Source organism: Cheilinus undulatus, linkage group 4, assembly GCF_018320785.1.
Source record: "Cheilinus undulatus linkage group 4, ASM1832078v1, whole genome shotgun sequence".
Classification (NCBI taxonomy): domain Eukaryota; kingdom Metazoa; phylum Chordata; class Actinopteri; order Labriformes; family Labridae; genus Cheilinus; species Cheilinus undulatus.
In genome coordinates, this window is record NC_054868.1 from 24,050,902 (window position 1) to 24,069,101 (window position 18,200).

Consider the following 18,200-nt stretch of genomic DNA (forward strand, 5'->3'; position numbering starts at 1 on the left):
ACTCTCCATGCTTTTATAGCCCTTAAGGAAGCTTTTCTAGCAAACCTGGGACTTGGGAGTCTTTCCAGGGTCTTTAAACATTAAAGCCACACCAGTAAATCTGACAATAACCACCATTTGCTCATTTTAAATCAATTTTTGATCGTTTCTGCCGATAGTAGCTAATGCTATCCTGAGTGTTTTGTCACAGTTCTGTTTTTGGGCTGTGACAACCAATGGCCTTTGTAACAAATTAATGAGCAAAAAGTTGAAATACTGTATAAAACAACAATACTTTCCCATTCAGGCAAGGCAGGACATTGCCTGACACTTAAAACTACAAACAGCTGTCTTAATCAGTCTTACAAAGTATTACTAAGTATATTTCGCTTAGTCTGAGTGAAAAAGCTTTGTCAAAACTTATGATTTATTAAAAACAAAATACAAAATATACTTACCTCAATTTAATATTTCTACACTGTTCCTCTACTAATCTCTCTAGTGACTGCACTGAATTGCATTTTCACTGCTACACAATTAAAAACTACACGACTAAGAAATAACACAGATGTTTTCCTGTTTTCTCTCTGTACAAGTATAATCCACCATTAAACTTAAAGCACCTCTATAGAAATATTAATGAAGCTACATTTTTTAAAGGCTTGGAGGTATTGTGTTGTACTTCAGATGTTTTAGAGGTTTACCTACACTGATACAGCCTAATGTTTGATCTCTGTTGTAAGCCCAGGCCTGAAATGCCCAAAATGTCATCCCTCCTGTTCAACTGTATAATGTAAAGGACAGACTAACAAAAACATGATACAAAAAGTCATTTTCATCCTCTTCTACTTCTTGATATTACAATTATCATAATTTTATTACTATTATATCTGTACTGCATAAAATTTGTACCATCTCTGAACAGAAATGTATCCTATGTAGTCCATATTTCAGTAGCTTCAAGTTTTTGAAGTTTACTTTCTTTAAGTTAAAAAAAGGAAAAAAACTGAAAAGAAATGATGACTTGGACAAGGACAGTTGCTGTGAAGTTTGGTTTAAACTTTCCTGACTGAAGGCTAAGGCACAAGTTTGTCAACAAACAGCCAAGAACACAAACTTCCCAAGGGAATAAAGAGAGGCACAACATGTCTCTCCATGAAAGATTTGTTTTGCAGTGATGGACACTTTTACTCTTGTTTGTTTAGATGTTCTCCACATTGTTTAACTTGTTTGTTTTTTTTTGTTTATCAGTACAGTGTGTGATACAAAGACTTTACAATCAAAAAAATGAATCTGTCTAAATTATACATATCGGTTATTCAGTACCACATTCAGGACCTGTGCTCTTCAAGTGCTTATTTTCAACACAAAACCCATGTAGTCCAGTATCTTCAGCACTCTAAAACCTAAAGGCGAAAATGCTCCTGGTGGCACTGGCAGCTTTTAAATTGTTGCTGTTCTCACATTTGAAAAAAGTTCAACATTTAGAACAGCACCTTGCTCATCGATGCCACTTCTCCCTCACTGACCAATCACAATCAAGAAGGGGTGGGACTAATGATACCAGCTCAGTCTACAAAAGTGGCAGAGGACAGATCTAACTTGTCTTTTTAATGTCAGCTACTAATGCTGGGACAGGATTCCTTTACAATGTTTTCATGTGTACTTGGAAATAGTTCCTTGAATAAAGGAAAATATCAGGCTCACTGAGCTACTTAAAAACAAAGGCTGGTGAGAAACACTCTGAAACTGTCGGTCGACGCTAATGCTGCACAAAATAAATGAAGAATTTCTGGAAACTCAAAAGAAACTGGCCATTAATATCAAGTGGTTGGATTGGTGTTGCCAACAGATTTTTCAGGCTCATAGCATTCAAGAGCTCAGATTAAAATCTCGAACACACTGACGTGTAACTGGCACGTCGCGCCATTTGGTGCACTTTTAGCATGCTTAACACACACCGACAGCAGCACATCAACAGTTAAACTCCTCACCAGTCTGAGATGGCAATGTCTTTGATACCAGAGCTGAAAGCCCGCTCAGTGATCATCTTCCTGCCTCACCGGGTAAGTGAAAAACACAAAAGGAGCAGGGGTAGTGCACTAGCAGCTGAGGCCTCCTATCTGTTTTACACTGAACAAAACATGATGCTAAATTTATTTTTCTGTGCCCTGAAACATTCTCAAAACAAGCTGCTCCTATGGCAGCTGAGATGGACAAAACAACTCTTCTCTTGGAGAAACCCTGCCAGCCATGGCCAGCTGTGTCAAGAATTAAGCAGCGGCCTAAAGTGCTGCGGAGCACTCCCAGGCATCTAGCTGCTGCTGGTGCGGGTTTGCTCGTACAAAATAATGGGGAAGATCATTTTGACACACGACGGATGGCACTGATGTGTTCTGTGCTTCAGAGTGCTTCTTACATGTGCTGACTTTTGTTATGAAAGTAAGCTTGTCAGCTTTCCTCTGTAGTGATCACAATATTTGTTTAAATAGCTCCCTATAATCAACATTAACTTTTAGTCATTGACATTTCATTTAAAATAAAGAAACGTATCAAAGGAATCCTATTCTTGCATAAACAACACCTTAAAGCTGTAACATGTAGAATTTTCACACTAAAATGTCTATTCAAAAAATCACAACTTATATAATATACATATTCATTGTTTGTTGAGTTATAACATCACCTCAAATATGTCCAACAGTTTTCAAAACCAGAGAAACTGTGAATTTTTATAATTGTAACGTGACTTAACGATCACCCAAGCTCACTTCTGTAACTCCTGCCATGCTCCAACATGTTTGATATAAAAAGGCTGAATATTTCTGTAATTCCAAATACAAAAACATGGAAAGAGCCACAATTTAACCTAACTAGTATTATAAAATCTGCATTATGTCTTAAATAACATGGTTGCTCCACACCTTTAAAAATCAAGTTGAAGGTTTTTTTTAAAGCCTTCCAAGAACCAACCAAAAACAGAATTGATACTTTTTTGCATGTGTGTTTTTTATGAATGTGTGTACTCTCAGAGTAATTTTGGTAGGCTGGCAACTCCTGGGAAGATTCACCACTATTTCAAGTTTTCTCCATTTGTGGATAATGGCTCTCACTGTGGTTTGCTGGAGTCCCAAAGCCTTAGGGATGGCTTTGTAACCCTTTCAAGACTGATAGATATCAATGAGTTTGTTTCTCAACTGCTCTTCAATTTCTTTATGATGTGTTGCTTTTTGAGATCTTTTAGCCTACTTTCTTTTGTCAGACTGGTTCTATTTAAATGATTTCTTAATTCAACATGTCTGGCAGTAATCAGGCCAGGGTGTGGCAAGTGAAATTGAACTCTGATTTCCCCAAAATGTGGTTATCACAGTTAATTCATGATTTATCAACTGCATTTTCACATGGGGCCAGGTAGGTTTGGATGGCTTTTGTTCCTTATTAAATGAAATCCTAATTTAAAAACTTAATTTTATATCTACTCAGGTTAGATTTTTCCAATATTAAAATTGTTTGATGATTTCAAACATTTAAGTGTAACAAATAGGCCAAAAAAGAAATCAGAAGGAGGACAAATACTTTCTCATAGCACTGTATGTTTAGCTTGCTGTGATGTAGTCTTCCTCATGAAAAAAGGTATTTATCTAGCATTTCAGTCATAGACAGCTGAGTCTCTGCTTTGTGACTCAAAAGTTGTTTGATCTGTGTTTTCATGTTTTATATTTTATGTCTGTAAATTTGTATAATATGCTGCTGCCTGTCTTACCAAGGACACTCTTTTAAATGAGATTTTTCCTGGATACAAGTGTAAAAAAAAAATGTTTTAACATTATTTGTGCACACGAGTAATTACTTTGAAATCACAGCACAAAAAAAAAAGGATATTAAAGAGGAACCTACAAAACTCTGTGCTGACTGCAACTACTTTCCTTAGAATTAACAGGTTAGTCATATAACTGAGATAATTGCTTACAATTTCACATTTTCTGTATATAATTTATTTTTGTGCTGTTAAGGATTATAAACTTTTTCCACAGCAGGCCATAAAACAACTTGAATGATATCAATTACATTTTTACATATAGTGAAAAGCATATCATTACATATGGATTTACTCAGACTGCATGACCTCAAACTATGAAATGCTATTAAAATCCCTGCTAAATTAAGTTGTGAGTGTAATGTATATATGGAACAGTACTTACCACTTTGGGCTTGAAAGGCGGCTGGATCTCTCTGTTCTGGAGGCGTTCCCAGTCGATGCGTCTGAAGAAGGCGTGTTCTCTAATGTCCCTCTCGCCCTCATTGCCGCAGCCCAGACGCTTGGACGGGTGTTTGGTCATCAGCTGTTCAGAGAGAAATAGAGATTACATGTTGTATAGTCATTCTGAATCACAGCAACAAATCCTCTTATTCAGGTTATTACTCATACTATTCAGAGTTTTCTTTCCTTATCAATGGAGGAGGCTTTAGCCGAGAAATACTTGATTCACACAAGATTTTTCTTTAAATTTGCTTGCAGAGTTTAAGGAAAGCAAAACTATCTTTAAAGTAGGAAGGAAAGCTCTTCTACTTTCAACCGTTATTTAATTTTGTAGATTGAGGAAAAAAATTTGGAATTTCTCTCTTTAAGTGGTCAGTGGTAGTGCATTTAAAAGACTCTTGCTCTGTTCTCTCCTTCTTCTGTGTTGTTTCACTGATCTGTTTTGTCATGTGTTTTCATTCCTTTCTAGGTCAGTAAATGACAGCTTAACAGATGGGTCTCAACAAGAGTGATATAATTGCATTTTTTGCCTCTCCCTCTGCTTGTTTGCCTGTGAAGACCTTCAGCAACTTCCATTTACAACACAAAAACAGAGTTTGTAGTTTTCACACAACCAAGATAAAATGCAGCAGCAGAGGAAAACTTAGACTTAAAAGTAAATTCTACTTATTTTACAAGTGTCTTCAACAAACTACAATTCCAAAAAAGTTGGTATATTGTGTGAAATGTGAATAAAAACAGAATACAGTGTTTTACAAATCCTTTTTTAAACTGTATTTATCCAAGGTGGTTGAAGAACAGTGTTTTCTGTGTCCACAGTCAGTGATGGTTTGGGGGAGGCACATCAACTCCTGCTGCTGGTCCACTGTGCTCTATCAAGTCTAGAGTCAACACTGTTAGTCTTCTACCAAGACAACTACCAGAAACTGGTTTGCTTGATTGGCTTGCATACTGGTCTGACCTGAGCCTCATAGAGAATCTCTGGGGAATGTCAAGAGGAATATGGGAAGCACCAGATTCAACAATGCAGATGAGCTGAATGCCATCAAAGCAACCTGAGCTTCATAACACCCCAGCAGTGCTGGGTATTCTAATACTTTGAGATAGTGTATTTTTTATTTATTTCACTTTGTATGGGATGAATTTAGAATACATAGAAATTTTACTTCTTGAATTGAATAACAGGGAAAAAAATGTTTTTTATGATATTCTAACTTTTTAAGATTCACCTATGTTGCTCCAAAACCTCAATGCACCTCTCAGCAGTAATGATGCCTTCACAGCTGTGTTAAGTGATCCCTGTCATTAGCACTAATACACCAACATACCATCACAGATGCTGGTTTGTCAGTGACATTCTGGGTTATCCTTCCCTTAGCCTGGAGGACTGGATGGCCATTAATCCCAAAAACAATCTGGACTCATTAGACCACAGCACTTTCCCATTTTAGGTCAGTTCATCTCAGATGAGCTCAGGCAAATGGATGTTGTCAACATTTCTGGATGTTTCACTTTGCACAGTAGAGTCTTAACTTAGGTTTGTAGATGTAGTGATATACTGTGTTAAATGACAATGGATTTCTGAAGTGTTTGAGTGATATCCATGACAGAATAATAATGGTTTTTAATGCAGTGCTGCCTGAGAGATCAGAGGTCACAAGTCTTCACTGTTGGCCTCAAGCTTTGCCCCTTATGAGCAGAGATATAATCTTTGGATGACTGTAGATGGTGAAATTTTTAAATTCCTTGTAATTGCACATTGATTGTTGATAAACTACAAAACTATTTGCTCACACAGTCATTCAGAAAGTAGGCCTCACTCCTTGTTGTTTGTGAATGACTGAGCCTTTTAGGATTGCTACTTTTACACCCAATCATGGCATGAACACCGATTATTAATTTACTCATACTTACCTGAGAAATTTGTCTGAACTTTTTTGGAATGTTCTGTTGGCATGCAATTTTGAATGTCTGTATATTTAAAGAAGTTTATTAGTTTGAACATTAAATATCTTGTTTTTGTGATGTAATCAGTTGACTATAGGGTGAAAATGATTTACAAATTACTGTTTTATCTTTTATTCATTTATTATACAATGTCCCAAGTTTTTTGGCATTTGTGTTTACAGATATTTGTTGAGATTTTTTTTATCCTCAAAGAAATAAAAATGAAGAATGAAGATGAACAAGAAGGAGAATAAAGCCTGGTATTTAAAATTGTTCTGTAACAATCCCACTCAGTCATTCCTTAAGGATGAATAACGATTGAAAAGCCTTTGCATTCCAGCTGATTGCATAAAAAGCATTGTTGGTCTACATGAATAATAAAAATTGGATGGAACTGAAAAATGCACCTTCTTCCTTCATATTAACATAAAGATATGGCATCCTCACTTGAAGCTCAATTAATTTGTTATTGATTGAATTGCTAAAGGCGAAAAAGAAGATGGAGATGGATGGAGAGCCTGCTTTGTTTCTTTCTCTGTTGTCAGTCCAAGGACAAAATAACTTATTCATGCTCTGGAATATGAAATGGAAATTCTGCTTTGCTTGACTGCCTGCCTGGTTTTGGTATTGTTAGCAGAGTATGTTTTCTAAATGGTGTGCTCAAAGTACATACATGCATAAATATAAAGACATGCACACTTATGCCAGCTTCAGCTCCTCCTTTATAATCCTACAATGAGATGCACACATGCAGCCCAGTCACCTTGGCAGATCTCCTGAATTGCATGTTTAGCTTTTATGCTCTGTGCGCTTCATAATGCTTACACTGAAAGAGACAATAACTTGGCTTTAATTACAGCCTCTGACAGGGAGCAAGATCACGAACATTTAAAGTAGGCTGTCATTCTAAATCAGTCCACAAAACTTTGATTGATCCAATATTTATAAGAAGATTGATATCTCTCTAATGCATGTACAACAGAAAATGTGTCCAGACCATACTCTACAGTTGATTTGCTTGACTTGCTCAGTCTTTTGAGGAAAAAAAAAAAAAAAAAAAAGGCTTGGTTTTTCTTGATAAGCTGGAAAGTTTTATGACATACAGTGCTTGATGAATTTATTAGACCACCTGTCATAAAAACAAAATAAAATAAATATTTTAGAAATCTTTCAAAAACTTGTTTCAAACTAAAAATGTTGTTGTTATTTATTTGGCAAATAACAAACTGACACAACTAAATAGTCCTTTTTCACACATAATAACAAAAAAAAATTCATATTTTGTATGGCCTCCTTTAGCCTTGATAACAGCTTGCATTCTTGTTGGCATTGTTTTTATGTACTTTTCCACAGTCTCTTTTGTTATTGAGTTCCAAATAGTTTCTAGCTGTTCCCACACAGTTGCTGTAGATGAAACTTTTGTGCATTTACAGAGGGAACTTCAGTCATGACATCAATTAGTACCACTGATGTATTGTTTATATCGACGTATGTATCAGTGAAATATACAAATGATGCCTCCTAGTGTCCAACCAAAGAAGTGCTCTTCTTTACACATAGAAACCTGATGAAATCAACCTGTAACCATGGGGGAGATGATAATGTTGTCTGTTCTGGAATATGTGTTTGGAGAATAATCAAAACAAAACCATTCCAATATTAAATACCGATAAATAAGTGGCTTGCCATGAATGCAGCATATTTTGAGAGATATTTCATTAAATGATGTATCACCAGATTAAACAGCTAAGCTAGGCTAAGTACCTCAGCCAGTCAAATGTTTGTATGTTAACTAGGGAAAAAGCAAGAATTGCAACACTGCTCAAAACGTCACTATGTTCGAACGATAAATAATTATATTTTTGGAGCCCTGCAGTATGTGAGACGTCTGTCTGTCCTCAACTAACCTGCTTTTTAACCTACTTTACTAACTGATGAATTACACAGTATTTCATTAAAAATACTGAATTAATTTGACTGTATCTCCTAAAAAGCTGATCAACATGTAACTTGTCTTAGCCTATTAGCTAGCTAGCAGTTTGTTGGCTAAGCTAGCACACTGTCATACTGTCTCTCTGAAAACCACGGCAATAGTTCGGTTTTTACATGTTTTTGAGGCACATTTAGGATGACATTATTACAGAGGAGAGGAGTTTTGGATATTACAGAGATTCCCATAAAGCACAAAATTCCCAACACATCAAGACCATTTTAGAACAACGCTGGCGATGGTTGCAGCTCTCTCAACTGAGCCGTCACAGCTCAAATTAAGCTGTCTCATTATGTTGCCTGCAATTCAGCTCAGCAAGTCGCAGGCAGCTGGTTTTAAAACATTGTAAGCAGATGAATGTGAAATGGGAAATTAAAAGCACATTTTAACTGGCTAAAAATGTTGACAAATCTTTGTTGATGCCCCTCTGTTCCCACATATAAGAAAAAAGGAGGGGAATACAAGCCCTAAATGTGCAGTTGCAGAAAAAAGAAGGGGAAAAGATGAAACTGCACCGCAAGATTTTTGATTAATCTAGAACCAGACAAATAGTAAGATATCAACCAGATCCCTAAAGGGTTAAGTGTTCACATATCTCAGCCTTCATGAATTCAAGTGGATGACTTTAAGAAGAAATCACAACATGTAAAGTTTAAATTAAAAATGTTCATTTCTGCTGTAAAACAGGCCTTTTACAGGCTGGTCTTTGCAGACAGACTTGAGTTGCCACTTTAAAAACTGCACGCAAAAACTGCCCTAATTGTGAGTCAGTGTTGATTTTCAACTTGGCAGATTTTTGCAGCTGCCTGCAGTGAGCCCCTTTGACACTCAGGTTTCAAACAGCTGTTGACGAGGGAGAAAAAGTCATTTGCAGCTCTGGGTCTGTTCACAGGACCATCAGTGACAACAAGAAAGCTTCCTGCTGCAATGATCGGGCTGCCTGTCATCACTTAAATGACATAGCTTACACCCTGAAATGTCCTTGAAAATGACTGACTGCTGGCCTTCCAACCTGCCAATCAAACATTTGAGTGCTTTATTTCTTCTTTTATTTACTTGGACCCTTGAACTGCTTTGAATTAATGTGATGGATAGTGCTTAAAAAGGGAAACATGGAGTTGACATTTCATAAAGATTATCTGATCACTGCAAACTGTTAGAACTGTTGACATCTCCACAGCCCCATGAGCTGTCAGAAAAAGGTTCAGTTGAATGTGCTCATAAAAGTGTACATAACTCTGAAGTTTCCCTGCTGTTTCTGCTTAGAGCATAGAATCATTAGATCTGACGGGCGAGAGGGGAGGAGAGACGGAGGGAAAGGGAGAGAGAGGGTGAGACAGAGGGAAACAGATGGGAGCTCTGAATCAGCAGGGAGTCTGGCCAGGTATAAAGTGACTGATTCAGTACACAAAGGTCTTCAAAACACACTACATAACACAATCACAACTAAAATCAACCTTAAAACCTAGTTTGTTTGCCAGAGTTGAAGAGAACATGAGGCTACACTGAAGCAAAACTTCCATTAAAAACAAAACCATACCTTTACAAGCACTAAGTGTTCTTAGAGAGTCACTAAACCCTCAGACCACCTTTTCAGATGAAGACCTATGTATAAAGGAATTTAGTAGTGCTGATTATCAGTTAGGGTCCAAATCTTGACATTTTAGCACAGAGAATTTAAATAAGGGTTGTCAGTGATAACACAATTTTTCAACTTTAAAATGTTTTAATCCCAATTACACAAAAAATGTCTGTAGGTAATTGCGATTAACTTCATCATTTTTATCGCAATTTAAAAATTCACCATTTTGCATTCAAACCTGTTTTTATGTCAATTTGGGTTTTTTGTACTAAGTGCAACTGACGTTTTATTCAGATTTCATTGGTAAATCAAAGATTATGACATGAACTTAACATCGACAAAAGGAACTTGCTATGGATTGAAAAGGTAAAACAAGGGGAAGCATTTAAAAAAATTACGTTATCACAAGATGCAGATGACTTTTTACTTGTCCACTGAGCTATCTCTGAGGTCTTCTCTGAAGTAAGACATTAAGGAGCAGTGGTGGACTTATTTTACATGACTGTGGCTGCAGACAGACACTGCAGTGGCTTAACCAAACTGTGCTGGAGGGGCAACAAAGCATGTGATTAATCATGATTTATTCAATCAATTTCTACAGCTCTAATTTCAATTCTTCATTTTTTGTTAAAATGTGCATAGAAGCCAGGGCACGCTGCCCCTACAGGTTGAACCTGTCTACTGTAAACACATTTTTTGGTAAATTTTCTACTTGCTGATCTAGATGGATGGAAGGATGATGGCTAATGAAGTGCCACTGCATGAAAATAACCCCGGTCTTTCTTCAAAGAAGTTTGATAGTACACTTGCTTGTGTCTTCTACATGACCATACATCGTCTTTTCCCCATTTAAACTGCCATTTGTTGGAAAAAAAAAAAAAAAACCTTGAATGATATGCCTCCATTTTCAGTTATGATTGAAAAATCTAAGAAATTTGGGTCACAATTTAGCATTAAGGAGGTGGTGACAATCCTGATAATAAACCATTTGAGAAGCACTGTTCTACATGACCATGTTCACTTTACACTCGGGTACTATGTGGTAAGTTCTTACCAAGCCTTACCAAGAAGTGTTTACAAGACAGCTATTCAAGAAAGTAAGTCAAAAAATGTTGAGAAATTGTTGCTGATATTAGATTAGAAGTAGAAAAATGTGAGAGGTAACACACTTTATTTAGTCTCTGTCCCACCTTTATTCTCTTCCAGTAATCATAATAAACTACAGCAGCATTTACACAGACAACCCTTAGGTAACATCCCATTACACTGATGGATATGCATCCACAGCTATGACCTATTTAAATGTAATGAACTGTACAGTAAACATAGGCTTGCTAATAATAGAGGCAATCTGTATGAGCTATTGCACTCATGTTTCCAATCAAGAGATGCACTGTTATAGTTTAAATTCATTTTACTGTTTTACTGCTAAATATTGGTTTCTCTCATGCTTTATGCCTACTCACCCTTCATTTTATCTCTTACCAAACACTCTTCTTCTCTTTTAGTTTCCTCCCGTCACTCCGCTTCCCTCTATTTTATAGGTCAGGCTGCAGGCAAGCGCGCACAATATTCAAGAGCAAGCAACGCAGCCATGCCAAGCACATATAAAAACACATACTTAAAGAAACAGAAATAAAAAATTGAAACTTGATGAAAAAGGATGTAAAGACACAAATGAATGAAGAAAAGTGGAGATGAGGACATAACAAGGATACATATTGTTTTTGGATGGCCTATAAAATTGGTACTACCTCTGGACTGAAACCAAAGCAACACTTTCATGATTAAATTTCCTCTACTATAAATGTGCTTCCCTTGTTAAAATATTGAGCATTTCAAGATTATTAGGCTTCCAGCCCTAAAGCAGTCAGTATCTTACTTTTATTATTATCATTTTATTGCGGTTCCAGAGCTTAAGAGGTAGAATCCTATAGTTTTTGTGTCAGTTGTTATACAACTTTTTTTCTTGATTAAAATCTTCCACCAGAAACACCCAGATTTCCATGTCATTAAATCTATTAGAAAACATGAAACCCATCTGTAAATAGAAGCCCTGTCCCACGACCCGAGAAATATGAGCCAAATCAGCCAGATAGTGCCGCTGATATTAATGAAGGAAAATGCTATTTTTAAAAGGCCACACCCCACACAACACAAGTCAGTCTGACTTGAAATCTGACTCAAAAGTCCAACTCTATATGTTTAACAAAAAGCTTCCTGGACCATTAGGGCCCTGTGTCCTCAGCTGGTGTTTTTAGCTCTGGCAGTGCTCACATCCTCATTTTCAAAGCACCTTTCTTCAGCATTTATTGTTGCTAGGTGGAGCCGATTCCTGCTTTCTTCACTAAAACACTGGCTGTGAACACAGACCCTTTAAAGTCCAGAATGATCCTTCATTTTAAATGACTGTAAATCAAATTTTTGAAATCTCCTCCTAAGCTGTAGGTCTGATTGGTGAAAGCCATGCCTGGGCATACTTATCAATCAAAGCTCATTAAAAGTTGCATAATGCTTGTTGATATCTTATTTTGTTTCAAAGATATTAGCCAATAAACTTTGAGGGGGGTGGAGCTTTGAAGGAAAATGCCTTAAGTCAATGCCAATTTTTCCAGTGATCATAAATCTTGGTACAGATCTTCAGGCTGGGACTGGGGATAAGCCCACTAGAGCACAGGTGTCAAAGTCAAGGCCCGGGGGCCAAATCCGGCCCCTGGAACAGTTAAATTCAGCCTGCAAGATGATCTCATATTTCTGTTCTAACTGGCCCATCAGTCTGAGGTCTGCAGATTTCCTCAAGTATAAAAATGTAAACTTATCCTTGATGATTTAAGATATCCTTGTTAAGTCACAAAATCTGAAAAAGTAAGGAGTGAAAATATTTAGATAAGAAGTCAGGAATGTGGAAAAAGAAATTATTTCTGTTTTAATTTCACATTTTCAATCTAGCATCTCACAATCAGGACTCAAACTTAGGATTTTGTCATTTAATTTCATACTTTGAGCATTTCAACTCATAATTTTGACTTCTCATGTAATATTTTCATCTTTAAGATTCATAATTAAAGTTTTTAAGTGATCTTTTGACCTTTTTAACCAATTATTTTGTATTTTACCTCATATTTTCACTCCAAAATTTGACTTCATAATCCCATAGTTTGACCTTTGAGACTCACAATTTAAAATTTTGAATCAAATTTTGACTTTTAATTTCATGATAACAAATTTTATTTCATATTTTGACCTTTTAAACTCATGATTGTGACTTCTTTCTAATATACTGCCATTGAAAAAACATTATATTTTAATTTAAGTTTTCTGTTTTGACCTTTTTGAACTGATAAATTTACGTTTCTCAGATTGTGAGCCTTTAATTTTATCTTTTTAACTTTTTAAATGTCAAAATCATGTATCATCAGTGATAGGATTTTTTTTCATATTTTATTACCGGTGAAACAAGGTTGACAGTTTATAGTTAAAAAGGTGACCCTGTTAGGCCCTCAGGTTAGACCTGAATCCAGAATCTGGCCCCTGCTGTGATTGAGTTTGACACCCCTGCACTAGAGCATTTTGATCCTTACCCATAGGGGTACTGAAATACCAAAAATGCATTTTAGTCAGGAAGATTTGCATCATAAAATATTGGCCAATCCTAAAGTAGGTAATATATAAATGTACTGTCTTGTTGAGAGAATGAGCTTTGATTGGTTGTGAGATCTAGGAGGTAATAATTACAATCAGCTGGGTGACAGCTAATTGCAACAGGAAGTATTCCACATCTGCATGTGCTAATGCTAGGCTTCATTTCCCACAATTGGTGTGCAGTGTGTGGATGCAAGTATTTATCAAAACTTGGCCATCTTGGTTTGTGAACGGGAGTGTGGCCTAGTACAAATTTGTACACGACTCAAAATCAATCCTGATGAAACTCACTGAGGACATCCTAAGCTGTCTTAGCTGTTTTGAACGTGCAGAAGGGAAGGCAAATGGCACAATTTCGAGTTTTGTTGAAATGCTGCAGGCTTTGTGATGAAGACATGAATGTTTGACTTTCTCTCTCTTCTTAAAACAGAATTAAATCCATTCAACGAGATGTTTTTCATCTTTGTGTACTCTGAAAGCTGTAGTTTGGAACTTAATGACTAAAACCCATACATTTCTAATAGTGGCTATACCATATCATATAAGTATCATATATTATTTTTTATAATCTGCAGGTTTTTTATTTGTTAGCCACTGCTAAAGTGAAGCAGATATTGTCCAAAGTAATTCTATCTTTTATAGCTCAAAAAGGCCTAAAGTGAACTTCAAGTGATCTGTCACAGCTGCCACAATTCGTCCATATATAATGCATGACAGTGACCTGGAGGATGAACACATATTGGCATATTTATACTTCCCCCTGACTTGAGGAAAACAGACAGAGAGCCAGGGACCTTGATTTCTGCACATTTAAAGAAGTAAAGAGGGCGGCAGAAAATCTGAGTCTGGAAATCTGTTTTCCAACAGACCTCAAAATGGAGTTATGATTAGAGTTCCTGATTTTTGCATGTGCAAAACATTATTTTCTTGACACAAACGTTATACAGCTACATAGCCATCAAAGCAAAAAACAGCATTCTATCAGAAATTATACAACCATACAATCATGTGATGTGTGTCATGTATGCATTGACTCTTTCATTCTTCTATTTCAGTGTAAAAAAAATCACATCTCACAATGCAAAGATGTTTGCATCTTATGCCTTGAAGAAAAAATGCACAAACTGAATAGAATACAGATCTGAAAAGAGGGCTGACGCAAGGGGGAAAAACTGTTACCGGAAGAGTGAAAAACACCACAGAGCTATTGTGTCACTTCTGGCAGAACACTCCACTTGAATAATGCAGGGCATGTCTCTGTCAAGACTCTCTGCTCACTCTGTTAAAGGGAATCTGTTGCTGCTTTTTACAATGAGAAAATGAATAGTTTGTTAAACTCCGCTCTGCACTTTACTGTTTGATTTATACATGTATGATGAGTGCTGACAGCTGTGAATCATGATATATTTATCATTATCCCATAGAGACTCTGGGATGCTGTAGAGGAGTGGTTCTCAACCATTTTAGCCTGCGACCCCCAAAATAAAGGTTCCAGAGACTGGGGACCCCCACTGTACCTGAAGGTGGTTGAACAGCCATGCACAATCAAAAATAGTCATGTGCGGACAAGACTGTCCATAAAGGGGGGATAAATGGGAGAGCTTTCTGGGACCCAACAAACTGGGGGACCATGGAGGTCAGCAAAACCATGGTCCATTGTAAAGTTAAGCTATGATACCCATATTTTATATCTAACCTGAATAATAACCACTATTATCAAAGAAACAAATATCTATATTAATTCATGTGTGTAGTAAAAAGCCTTCTTAAAAATGAAAAGAATGAAAATGGTTTAAAAATGGCTAAAATGGGTTAATAATGGCAAAAAAATGATGGGAAAAGTGATGAAGTACAATTTTAAAAGTAGCAGAAATGGGTTAGAAGTTGCAAAAATTAGATAAAAATGGCAAAAATGGGTTAAAGAAGCAAAATTGGGCATACATAGTGGTAAAAGAGGGTAAAAATGTGGCTGAAATGCCTTTAAATTGGCAAAAAAATGGGTGGAAATATGGTGAAACGGGGTGGAAATTTGATATAAACTGTTAATTAACTGTCAAAAAAAGGGTTAATTGAGAAAAAAAAAAAAAAAGCCAGATATTGGCAGAAATTGGTTGAACTACCAAAATTGGGCATATCAAATGGTGAAATGTGGTTAAAATGGAAAAATTGGGGTGTAAAAAGGGTGTAATAGTGGCAATAATGGATCAACAGAGGCAACGTTAAGCTAAAGTCGAAAATTGGTTTAGAAGTGGCAAAAACAGGCAGAAAAAAGTAGTGGAAATAGTTTAAAACTGACCAAAATAGCTGTTAAATGGCAAAAATGTGTTAAAATTGGTGGGAAAAATGATTAAAATGGGTAAAAAATGTGACAAAATTAGTGTAAAGCGGCAACATTGTAATTTAAAAAATATTCTTAGTTTTTTTAGGGCATCTGAAAACCCCCCTCTTGCGTTCCCAAGGGGTGCTGTAGAGGACACCTTATTTTAAACTTTTGGCCAAAAATTTACCTTTGTAATTTGATACAGCCAAGTTAAGGATCATCATTAGTAATGTTCACCTTTCATTATATTTTGATAATGCCATATTAGTAAAAAAAAAACAAACAAAAAGAAAACAAAGAGTGAATAAGCAAAAGAAAAACTTAAAAACAATAAAAAGGCCCATACTGCTCAAGTTTTAACACTTTTATCAATCTGAAACATTAAACACGTCCTGTTAAAGACCTCATGTTAGACTAATATAACTTTATATAGACTCCATGTTTTTTCTACACTGATTAATGCAAATCTTGATTTATAGCGGTAAACCAATCCACCTTTCATGAAACTGCTAAGCCAAGAGGAAAAAGAGAATGTATTATATTTAATAATAAAGACAATAATTTATTGTAAAAATAAAACATTCAAAATTCATTACTTAAACTAATAGAAAAAAAAAAAATATCACAACAAATTTAAAATTGTTAATTAGAGATTAAATAAAGATAGAAAATAATAAAAAATATTCAAGCACAGCAACTAATATAAAATAAATAAATATAGAGATATACATCCATACATGTGACTTATTTTTGGTTGGCTGATCAAGCGATAATAGCCCAGTAAAAAGAAATTCATTCATCGTACAAAAGTAAGCCAATCTTAACACTTGTATTTTCACTAATAACGTGCAGGGAATATGACTTGGTTTTACTTAAACATGATGTCTGTGTTCTATAATTTATCCAGTAGAAGGAACTCTGACTCATTTCATGTCACACGGTTCATATTTACCTCCTTACAGCAAAGTGAACTAGAGCCCAGAGCAGCTTGGCTGAGCAACAAGTTTATTTGTAAAAATAAACAATAACTCCAGAAGTTTTCCTGTTTCAATTCAACCTACATGTCATGATGGGCCTTGTTTTGTCCCTCACGCTTATCTGTTGAAGTTAGCAAGCTAAAGGTAGGATAACCTAGTTTAATTTTAGCAAGCTATAAAATTTTGCAGAGTCAGTAACGACACAATGAATGTAACGGTGCAATATCTCACAGTCATATTACGCTTACTCAGGCAGCTGCAGATAAGACCAGAGCAAATAAGAGTAGCACTAACTACCACGCGTGGGGGGTTGATTTATAAAACTCCAACCACAGTTCACAGTTCAGAAAAGAAAGAAGAAAGAAAATTTGAATGCACCTTTAGAGGACATCAGGGAGGTGCATTTCAAATCATGTTTTACTGGGGACTTATTACCTACAGATAGGTAGGTACACACCAATAACAACATCTCTATTTTCCAGAGGTTACTGCGTTTTTGCATTTGTTCATGATCGTTCTTTTTTTGACCAAAGTATTTGAAAAAAGTAAAATGTTCTGTCTTCAATTTATGTCTTTGTAACATATGTTAAAACTATATTTATTAATTTCTATGCAAAAATTTCATCAGCTAATCTATCAGTTAAAGGACTTTTTTATTCCCTTATACCAACATTGGCCATCAAATAAACATATCAGTCGTGCCTTGGTTGTGATGATACAAAAAATGAAACCAACTAGATTTTTCAATGTCTATTGTACACATGGATGGAATTACTTCACAGACAAACTCAAAATCCCCCCCCCCCCCCTTATTCCCTTTAAAATATTCTGAATTTCAAGCATAACTTGTTTTGTGAATAACTACAAAGTGAACCCTCAGAAGAGAAAGCTCACAGTGCTGCTGTGACTTTCAGATAGTAAACCCTGCACGGCTTTATTGGATGACCTCAGATTTCCCTTCAACATTTTAATAATTGAAATATAACAGACACAGGTTCTGTGTGAGAAGACAGGAGAGAGCATGTGAGTTAGTTCAAAGTCTGCACTTCTTTCTTGCAGTAAATGGATCTGAACTTCTTTCATGTTATGCCAAACTGTGGAAAACTATAAAAAGCTTAACAGCAGCTTTCCCATTTTCCTTTCTAAAAATAAACTTGCAGGAATGGCTTGTAGAGCTCTTACAAGATGCACAATTACTCCAGCTTCACTGAAAACCAACAAAGATGTTAAGATAGGTTAGGAAAAGCAAGTTCAATATCTGAGAGGGTTAGTGTAGTTTTTTGTTTGTTTATCAGTAAAAATAGATCAAATGTAATAAAAAGAATAGAAGCATCTGTTGTTGTATTAATTCTCAGTGTTCAGAAACCCTGAATTAGTTGGAGTTATACACATGGTGTTAAAGTCCCAGTGATGCCATACTCTAGATCAACGCTCATGAAATGCCCATCAGAATACTCAATCAGATCTGACTTTTGTATAAATAAGACTTTTGACAGATAAAA

General features: G+C 35.9%; 1 protein-coding gene across 1 annotated transcript in view; it reads right to left on the reverse strand.

Moving 5' to 3' along the window:
- The window catches only part of prkcaa (protein kinase C, alpha, a), a 250,857-nt gene that overhangs the window by 23,081 nt on the left and 209,576 nt on the right, over positions 1–18,200 (reverse strand). The window contains exon 16 of the mRNA XM_041784712.1: positions 4,182–4,322. Within this exon, the coding sequence (XP_041640646.1) occupies positions 4,182–4,322 (141 nt within the window). The remainder of the gene's footprint in view (positions 1–4,181; positions 4,323–18,200) is intronic.